Source organism: Saccopteryx bilineata, chromosome 6, assembly GCF_036850765.1.
Source record: "Saccopteryx bilineata isolate mSacBil1 chromosome 6, mSacBil1_pri_phased_curated, whole genome shotgun sequence".
Taxonomy (NCBI): domain Eukaryota; kingdom Metazoa; phylum Chordata; class Mammalia; order Chiroptera; family Emballonuridae; genus Saccopteryx; species Saccopteryx bilineata.
In genome coordinates, this window is record NC_089495.1 from 204,639,680 (window position 1) to 204,657,515 (window position 17,836).

A 17,836-nucleotide genomic window follows, 5' to 3' on the forward strand; every position below is an offset into this window, starting at 1 on the left:
GAAGGAGCAATGGGGCGCCAGCGCGCCCACAAGGCCTCTCCCACCCGGCCCAGCAGAGCAGAGCCGTACGTGCAGTGCCCACATGCAAGGCAAACACAAACAGAGAGAGAGAAACTGGTTAAGGGGGTGGACTGCATCATGCCACCTGGCCTGCAGGGGTCCCCTTTATAAGCAGAGAAAGGGCCAAGTCACTCACCTGTGGCCGGCTTCCGGAAGCCTCTCAGGAGGGGGGCGGGGTCCCGGGCGACCTCAGCCTGGCCACGAATGGCAGTGCTGCCCAGGGCCAGAGAGCCACTGCTGCTGCTGGACGGGCTGCCGCTCTCGCCATCGGCATGGCGGCCCGAGAAGCCTGAGGGCACACAGTCTGCGGTCAGGCTCGCCGCCCGCTCGCCCGCCCATCGTGCCCGCGGCTCTCTGACAAGCCCACTTCTCCCAGCTGTCTCTGCGATGCCGCCAGCAATACCAGGTGCTAACCTGGCCCAGCCTCGGATGGGCGGAGCGCAGCACCTCACCTAACAATGCCAAACTGCCATCTTACTTCGTACAGCGCTGCAGCTGGTAGAGCACCTGCCACCCTTCCTCGGACCCACACCACCACCCGGAAGCCCAGAAGAGGGCAGAGCGCAGCCCCACTCTGGAACCGAGGTCATGTCACCACCACGGCGAGCTGCCTGTCACAGAAGGCTCTCCTGACCCAGACAGCACCACATGGCCTGCGCCAGAGACTGCCGCCAGGGGAGGCAGGTCCCGGGGCCCAAGGAAGGAGTACCACGCTTGAAAGCGTCCACGCACCTGATGGAGACTCCACGTGGGCCCCGTTTACCTTCAGAGGAGTCAGGACTACTCGAGGCAGCATCACCCCGGTCTTTTTCTTCTGCTTGCTGGCCTACGTTCCCACGGGGCAGACAGAAGAGCCAGAGTCACTTGCAGGGCCCCAGCAGCGGCCCCTCTGGGCCGTGCCTCCGCTCACCGTCTTACAGACTGGTTTGATTTCGGCCAAGACCGTGTTCTCCCCTCCGCACCTGCTCTCCTGATTCTCCCCGGCCTGTCCAGTGCGGAGCGAGGGAAGAGTCGCTCTGCTCGGAGAGCTATGACCCACTTCTTCCACGGCCCACTTTTAAATGGCACTGACAGGTGGAGACCAAACTGATTTTCTCTATCCTCAAACCCGCTCCCAGTTACTCGCAAGAGGGGGTCCTGTCTGTGCCCAGCCCCACCCACCCCCAGCCTGGGCACCCGCGCTCCACCTACCTGCGAGGAGGCTCGGCAGCTGTCCCTGGCGTGGGCAAGAGACCGGCTCTGAGACTCCGCAGAACAGGATGCATTTGAAGATGTTTCATCAAGTGAGACTGGAAGGGAAAGACGAAGGTCAGTCCCTGGCCGCTGCTGACGGCTTCCCACCCACCCTGTCAAGGGTACTCACCATCATTTTCCCCGCTCACGGTGCTGGTTTCATTGGACCCACAGCTCTCCGCATCAGCTGTGTCCTCCGGCTCCTCCCCCTCCCCTGCCGCCGGGTGGCGAGACCACTGCAGGGCGTCCTTCTGTGACAGCAAGGGCGACTCAGGTGAACGAGACCCCACACACCCTCAAGCACAGCAGTCCATTCCTAAACATCCACTGCCTTTTCCCTAACCGACCCTTCTCAGCAAGGCCTTTCACACATATGTCAAGAAAGTTAGCTAAAACTTTGCATTCAATCGTTCATTGAACATTGATGGAGTGCCTCCCATAAGCTACACCACGCTAGTTTATTGGGGGGGGGGGTTGGGTATCAAGTGGGAAACAGGGTCCTGCCCTCAAGGACCTGGACTGCGTAGGGAGGAAAATCTATTCTAACCACAAAGCCCAGTGAGAGAGGTAACGAAGAAATGTAGCAGCTCAGAAGAGGGGCACTAAGGCATTAAGTTTGAGGGAAGAGGGCCAGAGTACGCAGTGAGTAAGAACCAGGGCCGGAAGACTTCCAGAAGCGAGTTTTAAGAGACGTTAGCTAAGGCCCTGGCCATTTAGCTCAGTCAGTTAGTGTCATCCCAAAACACCAAGGCTGTGGGTTCAACCCACGGTCAGGGCACGTGCCAATGAATGCACATCTAAGTGGAACAACAAAATGAAAGTTCTGCCCCTCCTCCTTTCTCTAAAATCAGTAATGATAAAAAAAATTATGACTTTAGCTAAAAAAATAAACACATAAAAGATGTTAGCTGGCTCTGGCCAGTTGGCTCAGTGGTAGGACATCAGTGTGTGGATGTCCAGGGTTCGAGTCTCAGTCAGGGCACACAGGAGAGGTGATCATCTGCTTCTCCACACACCCCCCCCCCCCCCCCCCCGTTCCTATCCTGCGGCCATGGCTTGACTGATTTTAGCACGCTGGCCCTGGGCACTGAGGATGGCTCCCTTGAGCCTCTGCCTCAGGCACTAAAAAACAGCTTGGTTGCAAGCACTGTTTCTGTATCTCCTCTCACTTAAAAAATAAAGTTAGCTAATGGGCACAGGGGCTGGCGGGAGGGGGGGCTCGGAGAACGGGACAGGCAACGGGAAAGAAAGTCTGAGCTTAGGGAACTGCAGATGCGGCAGGCATGTGGGGTGGGCTGGGCGAGAAGGCTGGAGCGCTCCCAGCACAAGGGCAGAGGAGACACTGCGCGGAGGGACTCAGACCCCGCCTGTTCTGGAGCCTCTGTAGTCAGGGGGATGATGTGAATTTTAGGAAATTCATTCTGTTAAGCAGGGGAGTTCTGGAGGCAGGAGGAAGAGCTGACAGAAGTGGAAAGATGGAGGTTCAACTAGTCAACAGTGCAGAGAAAGCCAAAGTGCAGGAGCGCTCCACTGCAAGTGTCATCTAACAAATGCTCCCTCCAACAGCTTGCTGCAGTCTCAGGATCAAACTCCACCCACCCCCAAGGAAAGTGTGGGAGCCACCGCACACCCCCAGCCCCAGGAAGGAGGTGAACGAATAGTGGAGTTCAGAGGCAAGACCAGGAAGGCTGCCCCACCACCGGTCAGGCTAGATCTTTATCTCTTTTCCCTACTGGCTAGAAATGCTCCTTAGAAACACAAGCTGAAGAACATTTTTAGTATTAAGTTTGCAATTATGCTTATTGACTGCCACGTTCTTGGCACGATGCAACAACTTTATCTCTGGCCCCAGCGGACACTGAGATAAACTGCTCATTAATGAATAAAGGAGGTCTACTACTACACTGGCAAAGCTGAGCCCAGACTCGGGCTCTGGCGACAGTGTGGGAGCTGACGTCTACACTGCTGCTGGGAGCGAAAGGGCATCCGAAGGCTCAGACAGGCCAGTGGGCAAGTCAACTAAGCAGAACAAACATAGTCATACATTCTAACCAAACACTTCCATTTCTGAGACTTAAATAGAACAATGTGTTTAAATATAATAAACTTTAAAAGAATCCTTCAAAAGGAGCAAATTAATCAATTAAACTACATTAAAATTAAATTCTTGCCTGACCAGTGGTGGCACGGTGAATCGTGTTGACCTGAAGCACTGGGGACCCAGGTTTGAAAAGCCGAGGTCACTGGCTTGAGCAAGGGGACACTGCTCAGCTTGACCCCACTTCCTACCCCAGTCAAAGGCACACAGGAAAAGCAATCAATAAATAACGGAAGTAAGGCTGCTATGAGTTGATGCTTCTCTTCTCTCTCCTTTTCAAGAAAACAATTAAGATGCTTTGTTTAGCAAGGGATATCCCTGATAGGCAAGCTAGCTATGGAGCTGGAGAAGACATATGCAACTCATATAACCAATAGAGAACTCGCGTCTGTTCTAGGCCACACAGACCAGTAAGAAAAAGGCAACCCAGAAGAAAAATAAGCAAAAGACTTGAATTAGGCACTGCACCAAAGAGAAGATGCTAATGGCCAACATTCATATTAAAGGTATTGAACCTAACAATAAGGAAGACACACACTTATGGAAATTAAGACCACAATGAGATATCACCACAACTTGAAGAAGGGCTGAAACCAAAGTTTCACAATACCAAGCACTGTCAGTGAGAATGTAAAACAGGTACACTGAAAATGGACCCAAACCATTTCAGAATGTAGTTTGGCACTACCTGTTCCAGCTGAAGATACACATATCCTAGGGCCCAGGAATGCCAGTTCTAGGTTTGGATTCCCGAGAAAACACATGCATTTGTACATTGAAGTTCACATCCATGTTCACGGCAGCACCACCTGGAACTTGGGCTTCAAACAACCAAAGTGCCGTGACCAACAGAATCAATCAATACACGGCTAGTATACTCAGTAAATGAACATTATGAAATAAAAAGTGAGTGAATGCTACTCACAATGAGTAATTCTTAAAAACAAAATATTGAAAGAACAAAAAAAAATAGAACAATTGCTTATTACTGTAATAATTCCATTTGTAAACAGTTCACAGACAGACAAAATAAAGCTCTAGTGTCTAGGATGCAAATAAATACAAGACGGAAACAAGAAAAAAAGAAACTTCCGTCAAGTCAGGCGCTACCTTGAGGGAACTAAGACAGTTGTCATTACAGAGGGGTCTGTGTGGCTCCTGGCCACCACATCTGGTGACATCTGGATCTGAGGAGCAGTTACACAGCTGATAAACAGGCACACCTCACAGATTCTGTGGGTTTGGTTCCAGAACACCACAAGAAAGTGGTAAAAAGATACACGAATTTTTTGGTTTCCCAATGATATCAAAGTTACGCCAGGTACTCAGTTAAAGTGTTGTCCAGGTATGCCAAGGTGGCAGGTTCGATTCCTGGTCAAGGCACATACAAGACTCAACCCATGAATGTATAAATAAGTGGAACAATAAATCAATGTTGTTTTTCTCCTCTCTCTCTCTCTGTCTCTAAATCAGTAAAAAAAAATAAAATTAATCCTATGTTTACCCTTTAGTCTATTGTTTGTAATAGCACTATGCCTAAAAAAATGTACATACCTTAATTACAAAATATTTTATTGCTAAAAAACGCTAGCCATCTCTGAGCCTTCAGCGAATGAGTCTTTTGCTGGCAGAGGGTCTTGCTGCCCAAGCACGGCGGTGGCTGCCTGGGCTGGGTGGCTGCGGCATCTCCCGACTCGCCCGTTCATGAACGATTTCTCTGCAGCATATGCTGCCATGTGATAGCATTCTACCCACAGAACGTCTTTCAAAACTGGAGTCAACCCTCTCAAACCCTGTTGCTGCTTTATCAACTAGGTTTATGTAATATCGCAAATGAACTAGGTCAGTGCAATACTCTGAACCTTTTGTTGTTGTTTCAACAATCTTTATAGCGTCCTCACCGGGAGCAGATTCCATCTCAAGAAACCACTTCTTGGCTCATGATAAGAAACAAGTCCTCCTCTGTTGGCTCCGTCCCGAGACCACAGCGACTCAATCACACCTTCAGACCCCACTTCTAATTCTGGTTCTCCTGCTGTTTCCACCCCATCTGCAGTTCCTTCCTTCACGGAAGTTTTGAACCCCTCAGAGTCAACCAGGAGGGTTGAATTCAACTTCTTCTAGACTCCTGTTAATATTGATACTTTGATTTCTTCCCAGGAATCACAAAAGTCCTTAATGGCATCTAAAGTGGTGAATCCTTTCCAGAAGGTTTTCCATTTATGTTGCCCAGATCCATCAGAGGACGCACTACCAACAGCAGCTACAGCCTTACAAAATATATTGCTTAAATACTTGGAAGTCAAAATTACTCCTTGATCCCTGGGCTGCAGAATGGATGTTGTGTTAATTTCATTGTACCTCTCAGTCAGAGTTCTTGGCTAATCAGATACATTGTCAATGAGCAGTAATATTTTAAAAGGAATCTTTTTCCCTGAGCAAAAGGCCTCAAGTGTGGGCTTAAAATATTCAGTAAACCAAGACAAACAGATGTGCTGTCATTCAGGCTTCACTGTTCTGTTTAGAGAGTGCAGGCAGAGTAGATTTAGCTTAATTCATAAAAGCCACAGGATTTCCAGAATGACACATCAGCACTGGCTTCAACTTAATGTCACTAGCTGCACTAGCCCCTAACAACAGCCAGCCTGTCTAGCCTGGCCCGTGGTGGCGCAGCAGAGAGCATCGACCTGGGATGCTGAGGTCCCAGGTTTGAAACCCTGAGGTCGCCAGCTTGAGCATGGGGTCACTGGCTTTAGTGTGGGTTCATCAACATGATCTCATGGTTGCTGGCTTGAGCCCAAGGTTTTTGGCCTGAGCAAAAGGGTCACTGGCTCAGCTAGGGCCCCAGGTCAAGGTACATATGATAAGCAATTAATGAACAACTAGTGATACAATCCAGTTCATGCTTCTCATCTCTCTCCCTTCCTCTCTCTCTCTTCCAAAAATAAAAATAAAAAAAACATACTGACTATTCAACAGTATCAAGTTCCTAACCAATAACTTCAAAAAAACAAAAACAAAAACAAAAAAAAAAAAGAAGGGATTTGAAAAGGTAAGAATGTCAAAATTTTCAGATAGCATAATTATCAACTGACGATCCAAGAGATTCAGAGCTAGTAAGAAATTCATCAAGGCTGTGAGATTCAAGATCATATTGAAAACACAAGTGATCCTAACATCAGCAATAACATCACCAATTAGAAAATGTAATGTAAAACAACAAAGAACGTAAGTTATTCAGAGATAAATTTAAGACAAAAAGTCATTTTATGAAAAAAAAACTTCACCAAGAAAGGTTTAAACCCTGAATAAATGGAGAGCTACAACATGTCCTTGATTAAAGACTCTATACCTTGTTTGTTTGTTTGTTTGTATTTTTCTGGAGCTGGAAACTGGGAGAGACAGTCAGACTCCCACATGCGCCCGACCGGGATCCACCTGGCACGCCCACCAGGGGCGAAGCTCTGCCCACCAGGGGGCGATGTTCTGCCCCTCCGGGGCGTCGCTCTGTTGCGACCAGAGCCGCTCCAGCGCCTGGGGCAGAGGCCAAGGAGCCATCCCCAGCGCCCGGGCCATCTTTGCTCCAATGGAGCCTCGCTGCGGGAGAGGAAGAGAGAGAGAGGAAGGAGAGGGGGAGGGGTGGAGAAGCAGATGGGTGCTTCTCCTGTGTGCCCTGGCTGGGAATCGAACCCGGGACTTCTGCACGCCAGGCTGACGCTCTACCACTGAGCCAACCGGCCAGGGCCTCTATACCTTGTAAAGTGTCAAATCTCCCAAAATGATTTGTAGATCCAATGAAATTCCAATAATACATTATTCGTTTTTGTAGAACTCAGAATACATAGAATACAAAGGACCACAAATGGGTCCTGGCAGGTGGGTTCAGTGGTAGGTTGTTAGCCCAGTGTGTGGATGTCCTGGGATCGATTCTGGATCAGGGCATACAGGAGAAGCATCCATCTGCTTTTTCATCACTCCCCCTCTCATTTCTCACTTCTTTCTCTTCACCTCCCGCAGCCATGGCTCCATTGGAGCAAGTTGGCCCTGGGCACTGAGGATGCCTCCAGGGCTTTCACCTCAGATGCTAAAAGCTCTGTTGCTAAGCAACAAAACACAGCCCCAGATGGACAGAGCATCGCCCTCTAGTGGGCTTGCTGGTTGGGTATATGCAAGAGTCTGTCTTCGCTTCCCCTCCTCTCACTGAATTAAAAAAAACCAAAAACCAAAAACCAAAAAACACAAAGGGCCAGAAATGGTCACGTGACATTCTTGAAGAAGAATACGACGGTGGAGGCCCTGGCCGGTTGGCTCAGTGGTAGAGCATCAGCCTGGCGTGCAGAAGTCCTGGGTTCGATTCCCGGCCAGGGCACACAGGAGAGGCGCCCATCTGCTTCTCCACCCCTCCCCCTCTCCTTCCTCTCTGTCTCTCTCTTCCCCTCCCGCAGCTGAGGCTCCACTGGAGCAAAAGATGGCCCGGGCGCGCTGGGGATGGCTCCTTGGCCTCTGCCCCAGGCACTAGAGTGGCTCTGGTCACAGCAGAGCATCGTCCCCTGGTGGGCGTGCCAGGTGGATCCCGGTCGGGCGCATGCGGGAGTCTGTCTATCTCTCCCTGTTTCTAGCTTCAGAAAAATACCAGAAAGAAAAAAAAAAGAATACAACAGTGGATCTGCTTTTTAACAGAGCTCCAGTAACTGAGTAGACAAGTGGTTACTAGGGGATAGGAGGAGAGGACAGGGAATGACTGCTAAAGGGCCCAGGGTTCTTTGGGGGGGATGAAAATGTCTGGTATTGGATAATAATGGGGGTTGCAAAAGTTAATGAATATACTAAAAAGCACTGAACCGTATAGTTCAAACGGGACAATAGTATGGTTTTGTGAATTATATTTCACTAAAAATAGATTAAAGATGGTTTACTCCATTTGAATTTAATCAAATTTGTAAAACCACAGAAAAATCATTAATGTATACAGAAAGTTTATAGATCCAAAGTTAAAATGCAACTTCATGGTAAAATGGTCCGTTAAAAATGTTTTACTTTATTATATAAATCCTTAAAAAATTAAAACTAGTAAAACCACCTCTGTGTCTGCTTGACAAAAGGTTTCATCATTTTTTGAACTACTTAATGTAAAACAAAAGGTCTACTGAATTTAAAATCCATTTGCATTATCACAAGCACTTTTAATATTACAGCTACCAAAGGAAAAAAAGATGAGCTGTTATTTAACAATGAACACACTCTTGGAATACAATTTAAAGAGAAGAAACTGAGCTCTCATTAATGACAAAAAACATTCCCATCAACCATAAATAAAACAAAATTTTCATCTATGACTTGCCACCCATATCTGCAAAGTTTCTGGTCAATGGTGACCACAGGCCTATGACCCCATCTCTAAAATGTTTTAGAATTCAGGATTTCTTCTTCAATTTTAGAATGGTAACGTAGTGTTACAGTTTTAATATAAACTAACACCACCAGCAATCCATTAATATTTTTTGAAATAACACATATGTAAATACCAAGTGAAATAAATAGGTTTAAACTGGCCCTTGTCAGTCTAGGTCAGAATTTCATCACTAAATGAGGTTTTACTGCCAAATCTGTTAAAAATATATTTCTGTTCTCTAAACTGTTAATAAGGGATTATGAGCCATAAAAAAAGCAAGTTTCACAATAAAAATTTTTAAACGATTTGGCAGATTTTAGAATTCTACTTTTCTCATCATGATATAAAGAAAATTTAATGCAATGTTTTCAAGGCCCACAGAGAGTCTCCGTATCATTTCCAATGTTCCCATTAAAAGGTAAAGAAGCCTGACCAGGCGGTGGGGCAGTGGATGGAGCGTTGGTCTGGGACACAGAGGACCCAGGTTCGAGACCCCAAGGTCGCTAGCTTGAGCGTGGGCTCATCGGGTTTGAGCAAGGTTCACCAGCTTGAGCCCAAGGTCGCTGGCTCGAGCAGGGGGTTACTCGGTCTGCTGTAGCCCCCTGGTCAAGGCACATATGAGAAATCAGTCAATGAGCAGCTAAGGTGTCACAACGAAAAACTGATGACTGATGCTTCTCATCTCTCTCTGTTCCTGTCTATCTGTCCCTCTCTCTAACTCTCTCTGACTCTGCTACACACAATAAATAAATAAATAAATAAATAAAGTGAGTGAGTGAGTGAGTGAATGGTAAAGAAATACTCTCCTAGAAAAATTCTCAGGCATTTGCACAGAGACTACAAAAGTAAAAGGGTGCTAAAAATAGCTTGGCTCCTGAGCAACAGAGCAGCAGCCCCAGATAGGCAGAACATTAGCCCCATATGAGGGTTGTCATGTGGATCCCAGCTAGGGTACATGTGGGAGTCTGTCTCTCCACCTCCCTGCCTCTCAATTAAGAAAAAATGATAAAAATAAATAGTTAAAAAGGAATAAAAATGCATCTATAGAATAGAAGTAAACCACACATTTTTTAAAAATTATTTTTATTTATTCATTTTTTAGAGATGAGAGAGAGAGAGAGAGAGAGAAGAGGGGGAGGAGCAGGAAACATCAACTCCCATATGTGCCTTGACCAGGCAAGCCCAGGGTTTTGAACCAGAGACCTCAGCGTTCCAGGTCGATGCTTGATCCACTGCGCCACCACCAGTTAGGCCTAAACCGCACATTTTTCATGGATACATATGAATAAGAAGAATTCACACTAAATTAATGACAGTGGCTGCTACTGGGAAGAAACAAGAGCTCTGGGCCTGGGTCACAGGTGGGATTACAGTGGCAGGATTTGGTGTTAGGGCATTTCTCACTTTCTCTGCACAAAGGCTTGAGCTGCCACTTTAAACAAAGCAAAATAAACACACTGGTCTTTGCATCCTCCTGGAGCCTCATTATAATGGCTGTAAGGAAATAACAAAAGTGTAACATAAATGCACAAAGATGAAAAGAAATAGAGAGGGAAAGGCAGCTTGTGGACAGAATTGTGGAAGATGGGCTGCAGGCAAGACAAGAAGTAACTGACTCAGCAGAGGAGAGAAAGCTGGGGCATAAAAACTGATGGGAAAAGCCACAAAAAGCGAGCCGGTCGGTCAGCACTACAAAACCTCACAGGAGCAGGATTAGGGAGCCAGGAACCACGAGGTCGCAGTCCGAAGCGAGGCATGAGACTGGAAACGGGAACTGGCTGGAGTCTGAACAAGAAATTAGACCCGTTCAGGTCCCCTCTCTGCCCCCAAAATAAAAAAATTTTATTCTGATGGACCAAAGGTTCTGTAAGACACCAGGCACAGCCCGAGGAGCTGGGGAAGGAGTTTGGTGTCACACTGTGAACAGGAGCAGTATGTCAAACCAAGGCACAAAATGGTGACACTACCAGCTCCCTCCCCCAACTTGACTCCCAAAGCTCTGCAAACAGTGGCTGCCCAACAACTCCAACCCCAGCCTACTCTCAACCAGCTGGCATGCGAAGAGTGGAAAAAGTGACCAGTCTGAAAGAAAACCTTCAGGTGCAGATAACTGGGGGGTTCCTAACGAGCACCTGGGTCCCCATGCTCTATCACAGCCAACAAACACGCCACCAGCTCAGAACCCCCAGTTCTCTCCCAGAGAGTGCGATATCGAGGACCAACTGGTATCTGAGCACAACTGTAACAGGAAAGATAGCAACCAAAATAAAAGGAAACAGATAACAGAGGTTCACAGTAAATGTCCTCAAAGACAGAGCCCAAAAACCAGTACACAACGCTATTTTTTAATAAAATAAACATCAGAGAACATGAGCAACCTGCTAAAAATTAGAAATGAAATACAAAAGACAAAAAACAAAACACACACACACACCAGCAACAAATAGGTTATTCCCCAGAGAACTGACGCAAAGGACAAGAAAGCAGGCTGCATCAAGAAAGTCCCCCCTGACCAGGTGATGGTGCAATGGATCGAGCGTCAGACTGGGATGCGGAAGACCCAGGTTCGAGACCCCGAGGTCGCCAGCTTGAGTGCGGGCTCATCTGGTTTGAGCAAAAGCTCACCAGCTTGGACCCAAGGTCGCTGGCTCGAGCAAGGGATTACTTGGTCTGCTGAAGGCCCGCGGTCAAGGCACATATAAGAAAGCAGTCAATGAACAACTAAGGTGTTGCAACGAAAAACTGATGATTGATGCTTCTCATTTCTCAGTTCCTGTCTGTCTGTCCCTATCTATCCCTCTCTCTCTGTGCCTGTAAAAGAAAAAAGAAAAACAAACAAAAAAAAGTCCCATATCCAACAAACAGAAGGTCTAGAAAGGGGGTACGGAAAGACAGAACTTAGGTTTTCCCAAAATGAAAAGACCTGAGTTTCCACAGGTTTAATAAGCAAATAAATGAATGAAGAAAGACCCTTTCCACAGGAGCACAGCATGAAATTTTAGAATACAGGATTAAAGGAGAGATCCTAAAACCTTCCAGGCAGCGAAAGCACCACAAAGAACTGAGAACAGCACCACCCTTCTCAAGAGCAGTAATGGACAATGCGACAGACGAACATCTTCTGGGACTGAGTCAGACCAACAACCCAGCATGGAATTTAGAATAAAGACACATCAGGTCTCACTTTACTTCCCATGTACCTGTTCTCAGGAAGCACTGAAGAATGTGTGTCACATAAATAAATAACAACAAAACAACAAAGAACTGAGATCTGCATGAGGTATGGTAAGAGAGCATGGAACAAAAACTAAAGCGAAGGGAGTCCAGCTGGGCAAACCTTGTACAACCTGTGCATTCTAGTTAAAAATGGCAGCAACAGATGACAATAAAAGAGAAATCCATAAATCTATAATGAATAAAGAAATGAGAGAGAAAGGAGGCTTTTCTTGCTGTTGAATGCCAATTAATAAATGTCAAATGAATGGTGGAATTTTAAAAAGCACCGTTTGACAATCATCACAGTAATAATGGTTGTTTCAGGAAAGAATCATTCCACTAAAATTAGTGAAAGTTTGGCAAGACTATATCTCACAAGATAATTTTACTTATAGTGGAAAAACATGATAGACACCAAGTGACTAAAGTTATCATTATCAGAAATCAGACAAACAGAAATCATTTGTCTCCTGATACAATGCACTGAGAACATCACTTCTAAAACAGTCCTGTCAAGAATGTACTGCTTGAATCTGATAACGAAAGATATAAACACAAACCAGGAAACTTCCTAAAGAAAAAAAAAAATAGAAAAAAAAGGGCCCTGGCTAGATAGCTCAGTTGGTTGGAGCACTGGTTCGATCCCTGGTCAGACCACATACAGAAACAGATCGATGTTCCTCTTTCCCTTCCTCTCTCTCTCTGAAATCAATATATAAAAAATATTTTAGGCCCTGGCCAGTGGCTCAGTGGACAGAGCATCAGCCCAGCATATGGACACCTTGGGTTCGATTCTCAGTCAGGGCACATAGAAGTGACCATCTGCTACTCTCCCCTTTCCTCTCCCCCTTTCTCTCCTCCCTCTTCCCCTCCTGCGGTCGGTGGCCCTGGGTGCTGAGGATTGGGAGCTGCAAATAGCTCTATTAGCAGCCCCAGGTGCTAAAAATAGCTCAGCTGGCCTGACCTGTGGTGGCACAGTGGGTAAAGCGTCAACCTGGAAACGCTGAGGTTGCCGGTTCAAAGCCCTGGGCTTGCCTGGTCAAGGCACATATGGGAGTTGATGCTTCCAGCTCCTCCCCCTTCTCTCTGTCTCTCTATCCTCTCTAAAAATAAATAAATAAATTAATTAAAAAAAAATAAAAAATAAAAATAGCTCAGCTGGTATCGTCAGAGCATCCTCCTGAAGCATAGAGGTTGCCAGTTCAATCCCTGGCCAGGGCACATACAGGAACAGACTGATGTTCCTGTCTCCTTCTCTCCCTTACTCTCTCACTGAAATCAATTAAAAAAATAAAAAGACTGCAATTAACATTAAATAAAAACCAAAGAAAAGAACATACATAGGCTATTTGTGTAAAATAAACAAAAATAAAACATATATTGCAATGCTTTACAAAGATAAACCCATGAAGGATAAACCCCACCTAACACAGCTTAAAAGCAAGACTCAGATACTTTACCCACATTCCAGAACAAAGCTCAAAAACACCGACACGAATACAAAAATATTCAGACCCAAAATATAATTCACAATTAAAATTAAAATGTCACCCAATCAAAAACTATTCAGAATGTACAGAACCAGGGAGATATCTGACCCATAATGACAAGAAAAATCTAAAGAAAGAAACAGACTAAAAAAATGACAGATGGAAGTAAAATAAGAAGAGGAACTGAGTGAAGTTATTATAACTATAGTTCATGTGTTTAACACGTAAGATACTAAAAACACCCAAACAGAACTTGTAGGAATAAAAAACACAACATCTGGCGCAAAAGCAGGTTTAACACTGCAGATAAATGGTCAATGAACATGAAGTATAGCAGCAGAAACTCCCCAAAACAAAGAGCAAAAACACTCTTAAAAAGTAATATGAACAGCCTGACCTGTGGTGGCGCAGTGGGATAAAGCATTGACCTGGAACACTGAGGTTGCCGGTTCGAAACCCTGGGCTTGCCTGGTCAAGGCACATATGGGAGTTGATGCTTCCTGCTCCTCCCCCTTCTCTCTCTCTCTCTGTCTCTCCTCTCTCTAAAAATCAATAAATAAAATATTTAAAAAAATAATAATAATATGAACAGTTCACTAGTAAGTTGTGGGACAACCTCAAATAACCAAATACACCTGTAAGTTACAATCCCCAAAGAAGAAGGGAAGGTATAAGAGAAAAATATTTGAAGAAATAATGGCTGAATATGTGTATTTAGCAGATTTGATCCAAGAAGCTTAACAGATCCCACGCACAAGAAATATGAAGTAAATCATACCAAAGCACACCCTAATCAAACTGCTAGAAAGCAGTGGTAAAAAAAAAAAAAAAAAAAAAAGAAAGAAAAGAAAATTAAAGCAAAAGGCCTGGCTGTTTGGCTCAGTGGTAGAGTGTCAACCCAGCATGTGGATGTCCTGGGTTCAATTTCCGGCAAGGGCACACAGGAGAAGTGCCCATCTGCTTCTCTACCCCTCTACCTATTGCTTCTCTCTCTCTTCCCCCTCTTGCAGCCATGGCTCAACTGGAACGAGCTGGCGCTGGGTGCTGAGGCTCCATGACCTACATCTCAGGCGTTAAAAAGAGCTTGGTTGCTGAGCAACAGAGCAACGCCCCAGATGGGCAGAGCATCGTCCCCTAGTGGGCATGCTGGGTGGATCCCAGTTGGGGCACATGCGGGAGTCTGTCTCTCCACCTCCCCTCCTCTCACTGAATTAAGAAAAATCAACCTGGAATGCTAACGTTGCCAGTTTGAATGAAACCCTGGGCTTGCCCGTTCAAGGCACATACAACAAGCAACCAATGAAAAACTAAAGTGAAGCAACTATGCATTGATATTTCTAGTTCCCCCCTCCTCTCCCTGTAAAACCAATAAATCTTTAAAATTAAACCAAAGAAGGAAGATGAACATTACTCACTGAAGAATAAACACTAAAATAACAACAGATGTCTCATCAGATATAATGCAAGCCAGAGACATAATGTGGAGGGAATCCATAAAACATAGAAAGAAAAACCGTCAGCCTGGAATTCTGTATCAAGTGAAAATATCTTTTAAAATAGAAGATAATTTTTTAGACACACAAACGCTTTAAAATAGCGTCACTGGGGGAAAAAATACCGTCACTTGCAGACCAGCACTGCATTGAAGGAAGCCCTTCTGGCAGAATGGAAACGACACCAGATGGGAATCCGAATCTGCACACAGGCAACGAAGAGCACCAGGAAGGAGAGATGCAGGCACAAATAAGATGCTTTTATTTCTTAACTCGCTGGGAAAGACAATTGACTGTTTAAATGAGAAACAGCAACAATATTCTGTGGGGCGTGTCACACAGCAGAGGTGGAGTGCTTATGACAAAAACAGCAGAGACTGAGGGCAAAGGGGAAGAAGTACGCTGCTGTGAGGTTCTTACAACAAGGTGAGGTGCTGTATTAGTACTTGAAGGCAGACTCTGATAAGTATCTATGTAGTAAATTCTAAAGCAACCACTACAACAACAAAATAAAGTTATGGCTAAGACAAAAAGCTGTATCTAAGTTCCTCAGAAAACAGCAGTGGCCACCGCAATGATTCTTTCTCGCAGGAACTGACTGTGAGGAAGAACTGTGCTACAGCACAAGGCAACCAAAGGCACTCTGATCAATCAAGCTGCGAAGGACCCATTAGTGATGTCAACTGCCATCCCCCTTCAACCGACACAATGCTTTAGCTACAAAATGAAACCATCTCAGCAAAACCACCGCTGTCATCATGGGCAGCACAGACTTCTGACAGAACTGAGAAACTTGTCTGTTTCAGTGAGTTACAGTTTCACAGGAGGTAACTACAAACTAGCAATCTGTCCTAGCTCTTCCAGTGAGCATGCAGGCCTGACAGAGAAGGCCTTACTTCCCAATCCAAACACACAGAAATGCTGTGCCCACCACAACTGATACACACAGGCAAGGAAAACTCCCTGATACTAGACACAATGCAGCTGCTCCAAGCCAAACAACGGATAGGATACTAAGATCAGATACACATCTCATCTGATGGGCTTGGGACAGACAGGTGCTTCAATGCCCAGAAAACAGACTGACACGAAATTGGAAATGAGTAAGATTCATAAAATACCAGAAATCAAAGAACTACACAGAAGTAATATGAATTCCTATTTCCAAGCCATGAAAGAGAAGTTTGCCATTTGCCAGAAGTCAGAGGTGGAAAAGTCACCTTTGAGAAACTTAAACTCCTTGTCACAGGTCTGGGTTCCAAAATCACTTCATCCAAGTGGTCTAGGAACTCCAATGCAAGAAATTAGTCTAAGAACAGGTAGAGCACTAAGGAAACCTATCCACTGGCTTAGTAGAAACACGAAATTTCCCTAGCCTAGGACACCTCTACCACATGACTCACATAAAAATAAATCTCACAGATGATCAGCGTTAATTAAAAAATTAAAATATATAAAGAAATGAACTACCAAAGCATGGGAGGGTTTTCAGCAGACACATCAAACAAGCAAATTTAGACCTCAAGATCTAGGTAGAATAGAACAATAAAGAGGCTTTAAAATGTACAGAAATTAAAACCACAGGACAAAATAAGAAAAACAGGCAAATTTCAAACAAAGAATCAGAAAAATCTAGAAGTAAAAATGTGATAAAAACCTGAATGTTCAGTCAAAACTGAGAATTAGTCAACTATATTACCAATCTGAAATAATCTCCAAAAATGTAGCACAAAAAGTTAGAGATGGAAAATATGTAAATCTCAGAAGTAGCGACAACAAAGGTACTGAAAGACATACCAGCCAAAACCGAAGACATGAGTCTTCAGATTGCCAGAGTAATTTACTCAAATATACACTATACCAAAACTGCAGAATAAAAACAAAAAAACAGTAACAGCCAAAAAGAAAAAATAACAATAAATAATTAGATACCAGATTGCTCAAATGCAACAACAAATACCAGAATACAAACAGGCAATGGCACAAAAAGAAAAAATAACAATAAAGTAATAATTAGATACCAGATTCCTCAAATGCAACAATACCAGAATACAAACAGGCAATGGCACCTTCCTGAGGGAAGACAAGAGTCAGCTACAAATAAATCACTGCACAGCCAAAATGCCATCTAAGAGTGAGGACAAAACAAAGCCTGAAGACATACAAAGGTGGCCTTGGCCGGTTAGCTCAATTGGTTAAGAGTGTTGTCCCAAAACGACAAAGTTGTAGGTACAATCCCCAGTCAGGGCACACATGGGAGGCAGCCAATGAATGCATGGTGGAGTGAAACAACAAATGAATACTGAAGATAAAAAGTGTAACATTTAGAATTAAAACCTTTTACAATCAAGTATTGTTCATGAGACTCATTTTAGACTTTAAGTATTCATGTTAAAAAATATAAAGGTAGCCCTGGCCTGTTGGCTCAGTGGTAGAACGTCGGCCTGGCGTGCAGAAGTCCCGGGTTCGATTCCCGGCCAGGGCACACAGGAGAGGCGCCCATTTGCTTCTCCACCCCTCCCCCTCTCCTTCCTCTGTCTCTCTCTTCCCCTCCCACAGCCGAGACTCCATTGGAGCAGAGATGGCCTGGGCGCTGGGGATGGCTCCTTGGCCTCTGCCCCAGGCGCTAGAGTGGCTCTGGTCGCAACAGAGCGAGGCCTCAGAAGGGCAGAGCGTCGCCCCCCACCCCATGGGCGTGCCGGGTGGATCCCGGTCGGGCACATGTGGGAGTCTGTCTGACTGTCTCTCCCCGTTTCCAGCTTCAGAAAAATACAAAAAAAAAAAAAAAAAAAAAAAAAAAAAAAGATATAAAGGTAACCAGTACAATAGAAATAAGAATACATAACTTCCAAGC

At 45.2% G+C, this 17,836-nt stretch overlaps 1 protein-coding gene across 3 annotated transcripts in view; it reads right to left on the reverse strand.

The window, feature by feature from the left end:
• The window catches only part of ASXL1 (ASXL transcriptional regulator 1), a 59,156-nt gene that overhangs the window by 9,475 nt on the left and 31,845 nt on the right, over positions 1–17,836 (reverse strand). For 2 of the 3 annotated variants that reach the window (XM_066234127.1, XM_066234128.1), the window contains exons 4-7: positions 1,424–1,544; positions 1,252–1,349; positions 793–886; positions 197–349 (exon numbers count right to left, since the gene is read on the reverse strand). In XM_066234127.1, the coding sequence (XP_066090224.1) occupies positions 197–349; positions 793–886; positions 1,252–1,349; positions 1,424–1,544 (466 nt within the window). The remainder of the gene's footprint in view (positions 1–196; positions 350–792; positions 887–1,251; positions 1,350–1,423; positions 1,545–17,836) is intronic. The other variant, XM_066234129.1, reaches the window with a different exon arrangement.